Source organism: Gavia stellata, chromosome 6 (genome assembly GCF_030936135.1).
Source record: "Gavia stellata isolate bGavSte3 chromosome 6, bGavSte3.hap2, whole genome shotgun sequence".
Lineage (NCBI taxonomy): Eukaryota > Metazoa > Chordata > Aves > Gaviiformes > Gaviidae > Gavia > Gavia stellata.
In genome coordinates, this window is record NC_082599.1 from 9252433 (window position 1) to 9271956 (window position 19524).

General features: G+C 43.3%; 1 protein-coding gene across 1 annotated transcript in view; it reads right to left on the bottom strand.

Annotated features, from left to right (window-relative positions):
- Positions 1-8589, bottom strand: part of PAXIP1 (PAX interacting protein 1) — a 53706-nt gene extending 45117 nt beyond the window's left edge. Inside the window, exons 1-3 of the mRNA XM_059818786.1 lie at positions 8503-8589; positions 2920-3054; positions 917-960 (exon numbers count right to left, since the gene is read on the bottom strand). Of these exons, the coding sequence (XP_059674769.1) occupies positions 917-960; positions 2920-3054; positions 8503-8589 (266 nt within the window). The remainder of the gene's footprint in view (positions 1-916; positions 961-2919; positions 3055-8502) is intronic.
- Between the last annotated feature and the right edge of the window lie 10935 nt (positions 8590-19524).

The window sequence follows — 19524 nt, forward strand, 5'->3', positions numbered from 1 at the left end:
CATTAAGACCTGAATTCCTAATACAAACACCTGGATTTTTGTGTCTACCACCTCTTGTTTTCCATTATAGACACGACCACCTGCTACCTTCATTCCAAAATGAGATGTCATGCCTGACAGCATACCTCCCTAGTCCTGGCATTGTTTGTTGCAGTCACCCACTCGCATCTGTACCGAAATGTATTGCTCTGCTTCAGCTTTTCCATATACAGAATCTTTATCATGAATGGTCTGAGAAAAAGACACATGAATTTTTTTCTGTAGTAATAGCCATTGTCGCCATTCCTATGATCCAAAGAAAAATCTAAGGGGAACATAAATAAAGATAAAACAGTAATAACTGACAAGAAGAGGAAGGAATATGCCATCCATATGTGAGAATATACGTTCCCAAAAAGTTAAGAAACACAAATCTAGCCAAACGTGAACAAGGGTCTACTAAAGGCAAGGACAGACTATCCCCAAAATGGGAATACTAATACTATCTGTTAATAAAGCATTACTTATAATACAGTGTTGGTATGAGTTATTGCATATTTATCGCTTACTTAATTCTGCTTCTAGAAAAGGCAGAAAAGTCCATTCTACTCTGAACCAACATTTGCCCACTTACTGCACTTCAGCATTTTTCCTGGATCCTCACAGTTCATTATTAACTTCCAGCTAAAATGTTTTGAGTCCATTTGATGACAGTTTTCTTCCAAGCGCCTATTAAGCATCCAAAATAGCCAGACGGACAGGAAAACTGAAGTAAGACAAAGAAGCTCCAAGCACGCTGCAATCTTGGCAAATAAAACACATCCTATCATTTCAAAAAATTAAGCTGTACATACTTGAAGCAGTCTTTAATCCCTTGATGGTATCTATTTTCACATGTTTCCTATAGAATTGATTCAAATTTGAACTTAAAGGATACGGCAGAAGAGCTCCACAGCGAACAGACAAGATTACCCAGGAAGGCTGAAAAATAAAAACCACAAGAAATTAAAAACATTGGCAGTCTGCATGTGTGAAATGTGAATTACATTCCAAGTTCATGCTGTAGATAGTTTCAATATACATCGCCAAGCTTTGAAAGTTTAAGTGTTTCACAGACATTGTACTTAGGCCTTTACAAAAAAGACTGTTCGATTTATTGGTAAGAGTTAATATAAAGACTGCTCAAAGGTTCTGCAGCAATATGGGAGCAAGGCCCCTGCCCCTCATCCTTCTATTGTGCCAGGAAAACCATTTACAGTATTTATTCATCCTCTCTCTTTTTTCAGTTTTCCATGCTCTGAAAAAAATCCCCTACCTTACACTCCACACCAAGGAGTCACAAACCATAACCTTATAGAGAAAGAAGTTTCTAAACACACAGCGATGAGGGCTGCCAAGCACACAGGTGATGACCCCTAACTGACAGTATTCTGGGACAGTATTCCCCCCTCTGGGAGAGACGGAGGTGGTGGAGAAGGGAAGAGATGTAGGACAGTGGTCCCAATAGAGCATGTAAGGGAAGAAGGGAGAAAGAATGGCATCACATTCAGTATGAAATGACTCTTCCTCAAAAAAAACAAATATATTGTGGTAAATATGTATATGGTGTCCCAATTCTTGCTATTCTCTCTCCCTTACAAAGAAGCATAAAACAATGAACTAAAACCATCTAATTCATAACTCCTCAATCCTCTGCAAAAAAACGGGAGATTTTCCTCCCGCAAGTTTTTCTCTTTCTTATTCTCTATGCCTTTTCTCTCGATAACAAGCTACCTTTGCCTCTGACTTCCATTCCCTTAATACTTAGTCTAATCTTCTTGATTACAGACCATGCTGTGATGTTTTCAGGTCAAACTAAGTGACATTACTGAAAGACTTGTTCTTGTTTGGCAAATGAAAAAGTTTAGCTAGTAGCAGTTATGAAGGAAATTAAATATTTTAAGTAAATGGCATTAGGAAGCAGAAAGCACTGTTACAACACTCATGTCCTTCCTTCACATGAGAATGGCAGCAGTCTTCTTGTTTATAAGAGTAAAATTATGCCACAGAACACTTCAGAAAAAGGAACTAAAAGTTAATCAGCACAGCCACTCTAACCCTAAGGTCTCCAGCTAAGCACCTTCTATTTTGTGGAATTAATTCATATTTCTACACTGTCAGGTGAACTCTCATGACATAAGCTATCAAAATTCTCTACTGCCAGTGCAACCGTATGGAAAAAATAACCACAAATCATGTACCCAAAGATACTGGCAGTGAAATACTAGTGGTTTTTCTTCTAATCACTCTTGTAACTTGCAGAGTGGCAAGTTCACATTTTCAAACATGAAGCCCAGACTCTTTCACTGGCAAAATAACCCCATATTGCAAGATAGTAACAAAATACTGGTAATTCCAGTATGAGTAAGAAGAAGAAAAAAAAAAACCCCACCAAAATCAAGAGGAAAAAAATTATTTCTCTACAAGTTCCTATTGTTTAAAATTAGCATAGCACACACATGCAGAATCAAAAAAATAATTTTGCACCTTGCCAATTGTATGTGTTTAAAAAAAAACCCTCAGCAGTCTACTGCTTATTCTAAATTGAGGTTTTCCATTGCCAGAAACTTCTAAGAACCTTCCCATCAGAAACATCTCTAAAGTAGAGCTAATAGGACACCATCTCACTCAGATGACTGAAGGAAGAATCTGGAAAAAAACAAAACAAAACAGAAAACAAAAAAAAAAACCCCAAACCACTGATAGATACAGAGCAACAAAAGAAAGGAGAGAACAGAATTGTAAAAGAAGTCTATCAGTCGGCATAAAAGTTTGTGTAACAGGATAAAAGATTTTTAAAGATACGTTTCATTTGGTCATCATCCAAACATGAATATTTTCTGTTATAATAATGAAGTATCCACATCAGTACTTTGACAATATCATGGATGAGTCACTCACCTTTACCACAGGGAGATCAAAAACTTCACGAGATTCTCCAACTTCTGGATTGTCCCCATCTTCTGAAATAATATGTGAAGCCAGTGCATTGTAAGAAACTTCCTTTGCTTTCCCAGCTTTCAGAAGTTGAATAACCTAAACACAAAAGAGAACAAGAAGTCAACAATTTTTAGCACCTTTTATTTGAGAAAAATGTTAATGCAAGAACACACTAACACAAGAGGAATGAAAATGACCTTCTCTCTTGGTAGCCCTCCTGTAAGTGGCTAGCACTCTTTCTGAAGTTGCCAAATACATCCCATTTAAAACCTGATCGCCAATGGTTTACACTGCTGCCATATTTTAATCATACAAGTTGAAGATTTACTTTCCAAAATAATTCCGGCTGGGGCAGAAATCTGGAAAGTGTCAAAATTTTTCCAGAACATATATTCCTCATGAAACATCTCAAAATAATTTTCTCTCAGGCAGGGTAAGAAAACCCTTCTCCTCAGTATTTGTTTTTGAATATGGTAGCTCTGGAAACATTTGAATATACTTTAAAAGAAGAGCCTGAAGTTTAAAAAAGGCAACCCAAGTTATAGACTTGCATAGAGAAAAAAAAAGATGTTCATGCATTTTCTGTAAATGTTCACTTAACAGCTAAGAAAATAATTCCACCTTCAGCAAACGCATTTCGTTCCAGTATTTCTAGATCCAATCAATGTATCTCAGCCGAGAGCTTATGAGTAAGTCTGAAGAAGCTGTCCAGCTGCTCCAAAACAATGCAGCCAGACAGAAGAACCGAAGAGAGAACATGTCTAATACCCCCTTGGTATCAAAAGGATCTGCAAGCAGAAAAAAGTTGTAACCGCTGCCCTGAGGAGGGAAAACCTTCTAACAAAGAGTTGATGTATTGGGGAAAGCAGCAATGGAGGACAAAAAGTGATTTAGGGAAATAAGAAAGAAAAAAAAGTAGGACACATGCCCCCTAAGTTACTACCTTAAAGAGCTGGATCTGAAACGCCTCACTCCATCACTCTGTCCTCAGAAAATGCAAAACATGTCACAAGTCACAAAGCACATCTTATACCTATTTTTGCAAGGCCCACATAGATGATGTTGGTTTAAGAGTTCAGCGTTCTCTCAGCTCAGTTGTAGAGATTGGTGTGACAAATCCAGACCAACCCCCAAAAAACAGGACTCATTTTTATTTGAATAAAAATAACAGAGAAGGTAGTGGGGTGTAGAAGGCAGGAAGAGAAAACTGTTTTAAAAGAGTAAAGTCTAGAGTTCAAAAGTTAAAAATGCCAATTAAGATTATTCTTTCCTTTTTCCTTTTCTTATTCGGAAATGAACAGAGTTTCACTTCATAATGATTTTGCAGAACCAAACTGGTATGATGTTCATCCTCCAAAACCTGCTAGGGACAGACATCTATCCCTCAAAAGCTGCTAGGGACACTCCCTTCCTAACAGGACACTCTCCCCATAACAGTGAACAGCAGAGAGCAAGGCATTCTTGCACTCATCAAACAAAATATTAAGTAATTGGTCCTTAAGCAGTTACTACCTATGCTGTACACTAAACAGGACAGAGAAGGCACTGACACAGACTCTTTCATAACATGGCGTTGGGCTATTATAAAGCATCTATGCAAAGCAGAAAAATAAGGATGGAAAAGTCGCTACTTGGTGAGGAGAAAATTTTGGCATTTCCTGACTGAAGTACTTGACTTTAAAACTTCATTTTTGTAAAAAAAAAATTGACTTTTTTCTGCAATGGATGAATATGTGATATTATGAAATTACAAAAGAATTACTCTAAAATAACCAAGAAAATTGATCAACAAGCTTGCTGTTCTTGCTGCCACACAGTCAGGAACAGGAGAGAATACTTCCATTTTACACACCAATCTCCTAAATCATGGGATACCTTCCTGCATGAAATCCAGTTAACTGCAAGGTAACATAAGATGCTATAATTCTAATGGGAAAAGCTAAATCAAAATAAAGTACTTCTGAAAACAGTAGATATTTACGAAGAGCTCCATCACACAAGCTCCTTGTCTCGCACAGCTCTCCCTGAGTTACAAGCCCCATTCAACTGTTTGTTTAAGACAAGGCTAAAAAGAGGAGTGAATGTCATGAAAACTGAGCACCCAAATTTGACAGATAGCATGAGAAAGAAGTTACAACTAATAAGACAGAAGTATGATTTTTTTTCTATCAATGCTGCATTAAAGAGTGTGCAAGAGTCTGCTTATGCAAAAAGTTAGGCTAGTTTCAGGTAGCAAGTTTAAACACTATAAATACAATAGATAATAACTTCACATGATTATTTAAGGTGGTACGAAAAAGACTTTTCCTAATTTAGCTCATGTCAACTTCGAAACTCCTCTCAGAACTCAACTTCGCCAGTTTAAGTAGTGCCTGGACTGAAAAGTTGAATTGGCACAATTAAAGAACTTCACCTATACTAGTACCAACCATATACTTGTAACTAGAAAATTAAATGCTGAAAAGCCCTAATATGATCATTGTAGAAAACCTGCACCTTAAGAGTTAGCTTAAATCCATTAAATGAAACTTCTTTTTTTTGGGCATATAGATTTTCTTTGTTCTCTCCCACTAAAATCCGTGTTGGAAAAAAAACAAGACGAAAAGTTCAAAACTGAGAACTAAAACAATGGGCATAAAAAAAATTAAAATAGTAATAAAGAAAAGATAACCAGAAACCAAATATCCTGCTCCAAGTCCTTATGCTGCATTGCATTACTTTTTATCTCTTTCTGTGGGAAAGAGTAATTTTAACTGGTATTACCAAAGCACGATGGTTTGGGTTTACATGTTTTAGGAAAGCAGGAAAAGCATTTATTAAACAAAAATGATAGCTGACATCTACTCCTCACCCCCTGTAAGGTGTGAGCAGCCAAGTGTACATCCCAATGGAATGGATTTAAAGTTGAGAGCCAGCAGCCTAATTCTCCTCATTTGCCAAAGAACATCTAGGCACAATTCCAGACTTTTGTTTCCCTTCTAGCTTATGCTGCATATGTTTTAATAGGTACTGGGTATGCAGTTATTCACCTGAATATATTACTACTTCTTTTTTTTTTCCTTACTCTTGGATTTGTTTTGATTAGAGTGCTCACTTGTGCTAGGCCTGTTTTAGTACTTATTAAGATAACTGGTTTTCCAAGAAACCATTTGAAAATTTAAGCTGATGAAAGTGTGCTCCTCCCCAAAAGATGAAGGAGGAAACTTCTTTTCAACATCAAGCTAGCATCCGTTTGTACATGAAGAAGTAAAAAGCGCCAAATATATTTGTAATTTTTATATTAGTAATGGAACAGCATTTCACTATAAGAACTATTTAAAAAAAAAAAGCTATTTGTGGAGTTCAATTTAGAATTTCTGCTTTCTGTCTCGGTTCAAAACACAACTGGTAAGTACTCCTCTTGTTTGGGTTGTTCCCAGGGTGCTACAGAGGGCACCTGCAGAAGGGAGGACGAAGGCACGCACGAGGAACTGGCCCCAAGCTCAGCACAACACACTTCGTCCCTCTGACTGGGCTCTGCAACCCAACCCAGGCAGGATTCTGCCCTCCACGGTGCCTCGTGCTCCCAAGGGCTTGCCAGCGCAGGCACCAGCGTGGACAGGAGCAAGCCAAGGCCTCCGTGTAACTCTGTGCCACACCAGCATGCCGTTTCAGAAACCAGAGCACTGGAGGGAACAGTGTTTAACCAGGCCAGGCAGCCACACAGGACCATGGCTGCACAGGACAGATGCACAGGACTTCTCAATTCGGGCATCACTCATGATGAGAAAGTGGCTCAACAGCTTCCAGCAGCACCCGATCTCAGAAGCTGCATAACCACTTCTGTGCAGTGCTGTGCCTGACCTTACTGACTCCGCCAGGGCCACCTTCCATGTCTGCCTGCAACCCAGAGAAGCCATGCACAAACAGAGGAGAATTTCGTGTACCTAATTTAGAGCAAATCAAAGCCTTAAGACAATGACACTAACTGCTAAGAAGAATAAGACTTAACATAAGAAAGAAAACCAGCTCAAGAGAATGCTTGTTTACTCACTCTACTGGAATACTGCTAATTGTCTTGCTATGTCAACACAGAAGTAACTACATGCCTTTCGGGACACTATTTATATGATAAATGATATACAAGAGTCCTATTGTTTTTTCGCACTCATCTTCATACACATAATAATATCGCTGCTATATGTTTTTTTTAAATACAGGAATTGTCATTCAAGCTCTAACACACTGTCAAAAATTTTACATCTAAAGACCTCGGGATTTTTTCCCTGCTCTGTAACTATATTCCTAGACTGTACTTCTTTTAGCATATAATCCTATTCCTATGAAGAAAAACCATCTCAACAGGTCAGCGCCTGCATCTCAAGTTCACTTACAGGCCTACAAGACTCAGTGAATGCCAGGACATGAGATTAAAGGAACCCAATGCTGAACTAAGATTCAACTGCAGCAACTACCAAAGAAGCAATGACTTTAATTTCAGTCTGAAAAATGTAGGAATCTGTTTGCACGCAGGTGCTGTCCTAAAGCTAGATATAGTACACTTCAAACGCTTGTCTAATTGGACATGCCACAGAAACTTTTTTTTAACCACCTTCACCCAACATGACTGGGTCTTACTAACTGTAAGGCCAACTTTGTCATCTAAGGTCTGGCCAGAGAAGGCCAACCTTGTCATCCAGGGTATTGTCCTAGGCCAGAGAGCTGGATGGTCATTTGTCAGCACCTTCTGCTCCTTGCGTCCTCTGGATGCAGGCACGGAAAATACGGAGATGACACCTCAACCACATCACCACCTCTGTGCACCCAACGGGTCCGAAAGGTCCTGGGGCAGCCACCAGAGCCACGGGGGCCCCGGGCCGTGCTCATCCTGGGAGGCTCGCACCGAGACGCGAGGGGAGCGGGCTGGCAGGCGCGGCGGAGGGACGGGCAGCCAAGCCTTCCTTCGCCAAGCCTCCCCCCGCCGAGAGCGGCCTGTCACCGTCCCCGTCCCCGTCCTGAATCCGGATACAGCGACGGGGCGGGGACGGGAGGGGCTGGGGCTGGCGCAGCGGGAGGCTGAGGGCGGGCGGGCCGGCGGGGGCCCGAGCGCGGCCCTGCGGAGCGCCCCGCAACCGCGGCGGAGGAGCGGCAACCTGAGCCGCTGCCCCGCGCGGCAGCCGGCTGCCCGCCCGGCCCGGGCTGTAACAGGAAGTCCCTTCGCCCGCCCCTCCTCCGCTCAGGCGGCGCCGGGGCCTGCGCGCCGGGGCTGCTGGCTCCCATGGCGGGTGGCGGCGCGCTGGCCCCGGGCACGGCCGTTACCGGCCGCTACCCTGCCCCCTCCCCAACGCTCCCTCAGGCGCGCGCGCGCTCGCTCGCCCCCCCCGCGCGCCTTCCCCGGCAGGCGGCAGGGCGCGTGCTGCGAAACGACGCGTGAGCCTCGAGCCCGCGCGGGAAGTGTCGGGGGTGGGGGGGGAGAGGAGCTGGACGATCCCACAGTGCCCCCCCCCAGAGGGGGGAGGCAGGAAGGAGCTGAGGGAAGGGGCGAGGGGGATGGTGACCCGGTACCTTGGGGTCGATGTCTCCCACCACGAAGAACTTGACATCTTTGAACATCTCCTCCGGGACTTTCAGCTCCTCCTCATCCGCCGACATGGTCCCGGCCGCCAGCACCGCGCCTCCCCCCCCGCGCCCCCTCCCCGATATCCCCCGCGCTCACTGTGGAGAGCCGCCCGGGCCCGGGTCTCCCGTCCCGTCCCCTCCCCCCGCCGAGCCGCCGAACCGCGCGAGCAAGGCGCGCGCTGCGGAACACACCATCCCCCGCCGGGACGCAGGGGGAGCGGAAGGGGGAGGGGAGAGCCGCCCGGCCAAAGCGGCTCCCCCCGCCCGATCAGCCACCCCCGCTGCCGCAGGACAGCGCCCGGTCCTGATCCACGGGTGCTATCTCTGCTCCGCCCCCTCGCTCCGAACCGGACCGAGAGCCAGCATCCGGGTCCGAAGCTCCCCCCGTACGGGACGCAATGGACTCGCCCCGCACGACAGAGGCGGGCAGCGGGGATACCCGGACCCGCCCATTGGCAAACAGGCGAGGGAAGGGGGGAGGGGAGCGCACGGCCCTCCAGCTCCGCCTCTCGGGGCCGCCCCAGGCCCCGCCCCGCCGCCCCAGGCCCCGCCCCCCGTTCCCGCCGTGTGGGCGGCGGCGGCGGCGGCGGCGGCGATCGTCCCGGGTTCCCTCAGCCGCCGCCGCCGCCGCCTGCTCCTGCCCCTGCCCCTGCCCCTGCCCCTGCCCCTGCCCCTGCCCCGGCTCCGGCTCGCCTTCCCCCGCACACCGTAGGCGGACACCCCGGCGGGCGAAGGGGCCCTTACGGGGCCGAGGGGAGCAGTGGGTGGCGGCCAGGGGCCCTCTCAGATGGCGGGTTTCAGTGTTCCCCCTGAGTCCTGCTGCCCGAGCTGGGCCTTGCGTGGCTCAGAGGGCCCGACCGAGGCAGGAGCCACATCCTCGTACTCAAAACCACTGTGAAAGTCAGGAGTCAAGGCCTGTGGTACTCCTGTTCGCTTAACTATTCCAGGCTTTTGTCTCTATTTACAGGGGGAAATCAAGCAACAGCCCGCGACTTCCCACTGCGAGCAGTGACGCATGATATACTATGTATGCTGTACACAAGTTAGAACATTCTGCACTTTACAGTTTCAAACCATTTTTTCAATTCATCAAGAACCTTTCAGAATTCAACCCTTTCCCAAAAAAAACATGTTAGCCCTTCCAGCTGGGAGTGCCTGCAAATCCAACAGGCATAATACATATTCCAGCATCCAACTCATTAATGAACATACTGACTACTACTGAAATCAGACATTTTCTCTCAAAAGCCTACTCAAAGCATCCTTTTATGTTGATAGTAAACTATTCAAACCTAGAGGGGGATGTATCTTACCTAACTTTAGACAACTGATCGGAAAACAGAAATCATCACTTTATATAAATTACCTTTATAGTCAACAGAGAGAAATAAGCACTGTCAGAGCCTGATTCACCTGGCGTATTTTAAACATCCGTGCATTGTCAGATAAATCTTGCTCCCCCAAGATGCTTTCCAAAGGAGTTTTGGAACCCCTCACAACACTTCTACGTGGACAATGCTTCCCTCCATACTTAAAGGTGATATTGCGAGATGGCATCAAAAGGCTTACTGAAACAGAAATACAGGACACCTCTTGTTTGCCTCCTATCTACAAGGCCTGTCACACTTTCCCAGCAGAACATTAGAAACATACCTGGTAGAAACTATTAATCTGTTTACAAACAATTTATTATTTATCCAGTATTTTGGGGGTAGTTGGTATGAAATTTGTAGTATACAAGTTCCTAACTTGCTACAAAGGCGCTTCATCTGCCTTTCTACTGGTCTCCTGGATCTCCACATGACATGTTCCCCTTTCTACTCCAGCTATGCAAGAAATACCCAACCTATCACCTGTTCTTTTCCTACTCCAGAAAGAGATCTTACCCTTTGGTTGCAGGTTCTATTGTATTGCTCCCCCAACTACAATTTACTTTTTTAGTGAAAACCGAGGTAAAAAGTTCTTAAACTTTTATATGATACACTTTTTTTCATAGTACAGGAAAAAAAGTACAAATAACCCTCTGCTTTTAAATCTGTTTATCCATTTCATCCAATAATTCATATTCTTATCTCACTTTCTATCTTTTCTAATAACCCTTGTTTAGGGTCATTTTCTTCTGCCCCAACTATTTCCTGGGCTGTCTTTGAAAAACACTTCTCTGAGCCTTGCCTTGCTTTATAGCCACTGTCCAGGCCCCCAAGTCCAGCCCTTGCTTTCTTTGTTCCATAATTTTCACTCTTTCAACTCCATTTTTGATCCATTTTGACTTCTCCCCACTAAATTAGAACTACTTTGACCAAAATCTTCATTCACCTGCAGCGAAATATTTTTCTTACTCTTCTTGAACTATCAGATACCATTAACACTATTGCTTCTTGAGTTTCCTTTCCTTTCGGATTGCAGTGCCTGTGTAATCATCTGCATCTTCCAGCACAGGTAATTCTCACCTCTTTTCTTTCATAAATATCACTGTCTCTCAGGTTTCTGTTCCACATTTTTCTCCGAGTTCTTTTCTCTTCATGATGTCATTCATTACTTGGCTTCATCTTCTTTCTCAGTGTGATTGCTAAATTGCCCCTTCTCACAAGAGTACTTCCCTTAGATCTAATCTCATATGCTATTGCATATTCCCACTCCACACAAAGAAAATCAAAGTGTTTTGTCCTCTTGATTTCTCTGCTCAGCCTGTTTTCTTTGTTACTCTAATGAGTTCCTCTGGCCTTCCTATCCTTTGGATTTACCATGGCCTCATTATTTTTAGTTCTTCGTACAGCTCCAAGATTACAAGTATTTCAAGTCAGGCGCTATGCTAATACTGACAAAGCAGCACAATGCAAACAACCAGCACACTTTGAATGTGATTTTTAATAATAAAGCCCCTTCCCAAACTTTCAGCTGAAATTGTGCTATTGCAGCAACAGGTGGGGCCACTTTGGATCTTCTGTTTGTTCAGCTAGTCAAATCAGAAGAATATGAGATAAATCTGGTATTTTAAATCCCAGCAATTTGAAAATTCTCTACAGTGTATCATATATTAGCAATATGAGGTCAGATAACTGCATTAAATCACTGAAATCCATTGCAAAAGCCATTTTCCACAAAACATACCCATTAATAAGGTGTCAACCTTAACCAGAATTGTTCTTTTTGACTAACTATGACAAAAATCCAAGAATAAAGTTTAATTCCATCCACAGTATGGAAGTGTAATGCGATGTGAAAAAAAGAGAGGTTAAGAATTAACTAAAATAGCTTTACCAAAATAAATTTGTTTTATAAATTCAGTTCTGGAAAGCAAAGATAAAGTTGTTGGAGCCCTGACCTGGCATGTGGGACACGGACATTTGGGTCCGTCCTTCTATTCCTGAATGGAGTAAAAGCAACTTCACTGAGGCACAAGGTAGGTATGGCCACTGGATGCCTACATCCTCTGTATGTTCTTTAACCACAGAGCTTTTGATAAAAATGGGAAGGAGACCATCACATCCTCCATCCACCAAACGAATAAGCCCTGAAAGCAGCTCCTGGACAGAGCCCCATAGCTGTGCTTGGTGAAAGAAGGAACACGTGGAAAATCTTGCCTGAGCTCAAGTAGATGCCAGGTAGGCAAGCAGCTGTGCGGCACAGCCAAAGCAAAGGCATTTCTGTATGTATGTGCCATGAAACAGTGCACAGCAACAGGCCTACAGAAAACTTCCCTGGTAGAATTTTAGACACCCAACAGTTTCAGTGGCCCCTGAGAAGTAGCTTTGTAAATCTTAATATTGGACTTCGGGTCACATAGAGTCACATAGAGTATCTATTGTATTATCAGCAGCGAGACTAACCTTCCCACGCAAAAGTATCTTTTTTTTATCCACAGTTTTGTTGGCTTCAAGATGACCACTCCCAGGAGAAAAGACTACTCACATGAGTCAAATTCTTCCCCTTAATTATCTTCTAAATAAGCAGTAGAATTAAATTAATGGACATATTTTTTACTTCTTTATGTATTCATGAGTCACCTGTCAACAAGTTATTTAAATTCTAGTAATGAGACTATTTCTAACAAAAATTAATAGCTCTGAATTCTGCATTGTGTGTGTGACCTACTTCATGAACCATAAGAACAGAAATCTAGATTGAAAAAGTATGATATTGAACAAGGAAAATATCCCCTGTATTTGCCAGAAATAAATTCTGGGTTCTGCTCACAGGTCAGCACGCAGAACTAAGTCAAATCAGCGGGCTGGTCCCACTGCTTAGTCCTAGCAAGGTGTAGAACAAAGTGCTCACCTATATCTAGCCTCAATACAGATTAGGTTGTGAGATAAAGTTCAGCTGCACAAGCTCAGAGTGACAATGGCAGGAGGGAGAGCCCAAAGAATACCCTGCCAGGCTGCTCACAGGCCCATCCCAGGGACTATCAGCCCATCAAAGGCCCATCTGCAGAAGCCAGAGGGGCACAGGGGCACACTGGCAGGTGGGAACCCAAACCAAGGTACCACCACCTTGTCTGGCCCCCTCCTGGGGCTGTCCCAGCAGAGCCGTCAGCCCCAGATCAATCTGGACCAGGCGGTGAATAGGTGAAATGGCCCAGGAGAAAGGGGGTGAGTGAGTCTCTAAGGGCCAGCTCCAGGTGTGAGAGCACCTGTGTATCTCTAGGGGCAAGAGCACAGGGGGGGTCACCTATAAGACCTGAGAAGTCCCAGCCAACTGTGTGTGTGTGTGACGTTCTGTACCAACAACTGGACTAGAGCTGCAGCCTTGGGGCTTTTATGTCCAGATGCCAGCAACTGGGGAGACTGGGACTGAGGGGCCAGCTACTGGGCAGACTGAGTGTCTGAGAGCAGCTGCTGGAGGGATCTACCTTGTATATGTATAGATATATTCTCACTAGTGGACTTCCATACTGTCCAGCCAGAGGGGGAACAGGATAAGGCCGTTGGTGCTCTCCATGTTGCTGTGAGCGCTCCAAGTGTGTCTGTGGTGTGTGTGGCTGGCCACATATGTATGTATGCATGTAGTGTATATGTGTGCTTCTGTGTGTGTGCCGGCTGGGAATGCATGTTCAGCCTCGCTACTGGTTGGACCTGGAAGTATGGAGCAGCAGCAGCTTCGTCTGTCTGGGGCTGCAGGATCTTCTAACAGTATTCATTCTCCCCATTCATTTTATTCTCTTTCAGAAGGGTTTGCAGTCTTTCCCCATCACATCACTGGACTTGTGCCCATCACGTAACATGGGATGCTCAGTCATGCAGTGGCATGCTCATGCGTCAAGCCAAGCAACTGTTGGTAGGTCTGATCACAACACACAGGGATGAGAGTAGTTCAAAGGAACTTAACTCTTGCAGAGGCGCTGAACACATGGCAGAACCTTAATCTACCCAAGAAACATCCAAGATTGGACTCTTACTTTAAGTACAGTCTCTGCTCTGATGCAGCCACAACAGTGTAATTGCATGGGAGCAACCACTTGCAGAGATCAATTATGCCTTAATACAAGTTTATTTCTGGGCTTAGTTACTCTAGTGAATAGACTGAACAGAGACTGTGCATGTCACCATAGTCCACAATGATCTGAACAGCCCATTATCTGTACTACAAACACACCAACCACAGTATCTAATATGCCTTAACTATGAGACTTCTGTATGTAGAAGTTTATGATCATGTTTCCAGAAAAGCTGTAAAGCGATCTTTATTTTGCAATGGGCGTTGCTTGCATATATAGTGAAAGCCCACTGAGTTGACAAGATTTGTGCAGACAATTAGTCTTTGCTTACATAAATGCCTTGTGTGCACAAATGATTATATGAAAAATTCATATGCACCTACAATATCAAATTTAGGCATAATTGCTTGTGAAAAAACAACAGTTTGATTTTTTCCTAGCAGTTAATTAAATTCAGAGCTTAGATTAAATTGTGTATTCGTTTTACTCCAGTGAGCAGAAGGCCTTTGTTAATAATACATACTCCTTTGGCAGCAGCTGGCTCTCTAGATGTTACTTTTCCAATAAAATGTATCTTTACAAAGTACCTAATTTTTTACAGAAAGCTGATTTTAATTTCAGTGTGTCTGGAAAGTTGTTAAGAAGTCAGAGGAGGCAAGCACATGCTTCCTGCATTATCGCCATACCGATTTCTTAACATGTGTAAGAATCTGGTTTTATAATCTGAACCAAAATATGCAAAACAGGTACATACAGGGCTCTGCTTTGGCTTGCACTGTTTATGCATTCTTCCTCTTTCCTTCAGTGGGACTACTTGCAATGGCAAATATGATTTATAATTAAAAACTTTCTTTTTATCTGTACTGCAACACTGAATCCTAAAGGGCTCTAGGGCTCTCTTGGAACTGATAGTTTCATTTTCGATTCTCTTCCAGTTCCAGAACTGCACTGACAATGCTTGACATTTTCATTTGCTTGACAGTTTTCTTTTTTAATATAATAGTTACAGCATGTTTTGCAAGTGCCAAGTAACAAGGTGTACCTTTACTATAACTGTGCATAAATGAGCAGGGGAGGAGAATGCTCTCACTAGCACATCTAACATAAGGGCATTTTTTATCAGAAGCAAGACACAGTATTAAAGGAGACATACTCCTTTCTGTTACCTGCTAAGGAATGCGTCTGGCATATTAGCCCATAGGGAAAGGTGAATGAGATGCGTGCCACACTGCAAGGATAAGCCCGAAGCTGCAGCTGGGTATGCCTTTATCAAAACACAGCTAGCAGGATGGTACACAGTGTAATTGCACTAGTTACACTCGTCTAAAGCCCCTCCTGCTCCAAGATCTTCACCAACGAGTGTAACATAGCACCACATCCTTACAGGGCATGTTTGAAGTAGATATACTGGGAGGGCTGCACAGTAGTTTTTAGCTAATAAAGGAATTAGACTGATGCAGCGCTCTTCAAAACTGCAGTCTCCACACATACAGCTGAAAGGAGCTGCCAGCACGGATGGGGGAGAGCAGGAGGAACCCCTAGTTAATCCCTCTCCTTTAAAACTTCCAGTGATAACATCTACACAAACTTGCCGATACCTTGTCCTAGTGTTGTAAAAATTCCTTATGGTTAGAAAGTCTTCCATAATAGCTGTTCTAAATCTTCTGTTCTGTAAATGAGGCTGATTCTTCTTTCTCTCTTTCCCTCAGACTACCAGTAACCCTCTCTATACTAATTTTCTAGATACAGATATACATACTTTTAGTATCTCTATAAATATATATATATACACACACACAACATAATAATAGTTTCTTAATGAGTTCTGGACCTGATTGTAATGCACAAGGAAAGAAGAATGCAAGTCCTCCCAGTGCTCTGGGCAAGAACAGGTAATTTCCACAAATAAAATGTGATACTATAATTTATAGGCTCCATTCTTTGCATTTCAGGAGAAGTCTTTGATTCTGCTCCTACTAAGGTACCTACCAATTTCTGTGTATTTTCCAAGTTGAGAAAAAATGTTTGTGAAATGTGGCAGGTAATTATCCCTACAGTCCTTCTTTGTAGTTTGTCAAGATTTCCTTCGTTTACAGGCTTTCCATTTGGGTAAATTAGTATCAGCCAAACAATGGAGAATGGAAATTTTCTGTTAAGCCTGGGCTTTCATTCATGCAGGCTTGAAAAAAAGTTAATGAAACCTGGAGTTACTAAAATCAGTTTTTCTAGAAAGGAACAAACTTGGCGTTATTTGTGCCACATCTTTATTATGTGATTCAAAGGATGCTAACACTTGTATTTATTTTTAATTATTAATGCATAAACGCAGAAAAAGGCAGCTGAAGTTGGTGGCATTCCAGAGCATGCTACAGAACACTGTGAAGAGTGAGCCTGGGTACTTCTCTGAGATGATCTTCATTATTCATTTATGGCTTTGTGCTTATGAGTAGAGTAAAAACCCTAAATTTGTGCTGGTAAAACCTTTACATCACATCACTCTCTTTCTGTATGTTGTCCAGAAAGTTAAATGCTTGTTTTACTCATCCAGAAAGGGGAATGGACAGAAGACACTTGCCTGAGGATGTGGCATCACATCACAGCTGTGCTATTCTGCCAGCTCACTGCTGCTGCTAAGAGGGGCAGGTTTTCTCCCTCCTCTCCATGGCAGCCTGGTTGGTTGGTTTTTGCCATACTTCTGTTGCTCCTCTTGAGCAGGTTGTGATTCTTATCTGACCAACATAGAGCCAAACTCACTAAAAGCTAATCATCTGGTCTAGTTCCTTGAGCCTGGATTTGTGCAAGGCCTGAAGCATCATGAAGGAGAGCTCCATGCTGAGATGGGAGGAGATGTCTGCTGCTAACTTAGACCCTCCAACCTGCAATCTCACTTGTGTTGGCTTAAACCACTCCAAAACCTCCCCTGGTTCTGGTCACTCATTTCTGCCTCTGCACTTTTTCCAGCACTATGCTTGCACAAATGTTTCAGTGCCTCGGGGGTGACCCATGCTGATCTTGCTGAGAACAGCTTATTAAAAATGGTTGTTTTTTCCGCAGGTCATTTTCCTAACTCACTTGACCCAGCGCTGGCTCGGTGCAGGCAGTGACTCAGGGTTGGCGGAGTGGGAGATGGAGGGCAGCAGCTACACAAGCCACCTGTGCCGCCAGAGAAATTCATATGTAGCCATGGGGTCTTAGTGCTAAAACCAATGAAAAATATTTCTGGCAGGAAACTTTCGCTGGCTGACATAAATTCACAGCAACTCCATCATCTTCCTCCACCTTACAGAGTGTAAGGCCAAAAGGTCACTTAGATTAACCTTTCACATGAAGCACACGGAGCAGAATCGATCACTCCATTGTTTTTCTCTAAAAACAGCCCCAGTCTGGGGGCACATTTCCGCTTTATGGCCTTCCCAAATGCCGAAGCTTAGAGCAGCATTTTCAGGGTAGCCAAGACATGTGCCTGCACGTCCTTAAACATAGACACAGAGGTATATACATATTTATCTGCCTGTGATATGGTACAAACAGAGAAGCTGATTGCATTTGTCACACATTTGTGGTTGCAGCTTTGGGAGGCTCCCAGTACTTACACGTGGATGTTACTGTACTATGCAGACAAGTAGTTATTGTTGCCAGGTTGGACTACCACTTTTTCTGTGGAAGGAACCTATTTCTCACATATTTTCAAATGAAACGAAGGACTTACTCCAACATTCTTGAAAAATATGTTCTGATGGCATTCTGGTAACAGCCTCGAGGCCAGAAGAAACCAGTAGGACTTCTGGTCAGCCTTTCTTATAACTTACCCTTAAATTTAATCCCAAATACTCTCGCTCTGAGCTGAGTATCGTGAGTGACTCGTTAGTCAAAGTGAAACTTCCTGAAAGATACTGAATCTTGATCTGAAGACATCAAGAGATGAAGAATCCACTGCTGCTCTTAGTTGATCAATAACTTTAACATGACCTCAGAGCCAACTTAATTAATTAGAGATTGAGATCTAGAACTCTCTTGTCTCTCCTTAGTATGCCAAGCAGAAAACATTATGAAGTAACACATTTGTTACTTAAGTCCCTAATTGTCTGCCACTCTTCAATGCAAAAAAAATTAGAATTATTGATTGGGTATCTAGAGTAAGTCTGTTTTAATGATCTCAACTACTCAGTACTAACCAGGAGTTGGGATTCAAAGAAACAGGTCTCACTGTCAAGACTTCTCTCATTAGAGCTAAGCTCAGGACGAATGCAGGCATACTGCTTATACTCTCAGGCCAGCCCTGGCTCTAACTCTCTTCTTTTGCTTCCAGGAGGCTTTCAGGGAGATAAAGGCTCTGTAAGTCCCTAAATGTTCTGGTTACTTGAAAGATATGCTCTGTGATATGCTGAATCTCCCTCAATATGAACAAATAGTTCTCTGAACCAAGAAAGCCTACAATTGATTTATGTCTCAAGGTCTAATTCCTGTGTGAACTGGCTGAAGCCAAATAAAGTTTAAGTTCACAGTGTAGCTCCTTCAGTGTCTAGTAAGGTCTTTCACCCCTACCATATCCCTGATGCCTCTACAGCCCAGTCAGATATGGTGGAAACTGCCCAGGAACTGGGGAAAAGAGACAACTGCCATACCACACACAAGAAAATGTGATCACATTGAACCTCTCCAGGACACCAGGCTACAAAGAAGTTGCCTCGTTCGGTTTTGGTACACTACAGCCTGAACTTGTTAGCTCTCAGATGTGCTTAAAGGAGCATCCTCCTCCTTCGTCACTGAGGCTTCTGCTATATTCATGTCAAGGATGTTGGTCATTTTTAATCAATGATGCTGTGGTAGACACTCATAGATATGGGTTTAACCTTCATAGAAGCCACTGAAAACTCCTCTGAGTTTATTTAGAGCTTGGTGAGTTCCCTATATAAATTAGGGCAGCCTCAGGGTCCCAGGACTTGCCAAGTGTGAATTCTCAGTGTTGCAAATGGAAGAAATCATGGCATGAGGCAGCAAGCACCAAAGCTGTAATGACACCCTTCAGGGTGTCAATTACATTTGCTGTTTGCCTTATGGCACGCGTAGGTGATTACAGTGTGAAGGCCAGGATACATTTGTTTAATGTATCCTTGAACTAGATTACATTTTCCACTCATCTTGCTAGAGCCTTATCTTCAATTACACTCCCTTCCATATGCCCCAAGCTGTTATTTGTTACAAGACGAACCTGACCCTCTTGTATCCAAAATGTCAGCGAATTAAATCAAATTTTTATACTTTCAACTTGAACAGTTATCTCACGATGCACATAACAAACAGATAATGAGATCTGCATTTTATTAGACACAGCAGCGCTTACTGATGTTTAACTATTAGGCAGAACCATTTTGCTGCTCACAGTTAAAATTACATTATTTTTCTCTGTGGCTGGATAGCTGTCAATTGATTTAACTCATTCTAAATGTGTAGTGCAGTGTTTTCCTTAGTGTTGCTTGCACTCAGAGAATTGGATACATTTCTATTCTTTTTTCCTAAAAGGGAAGGGA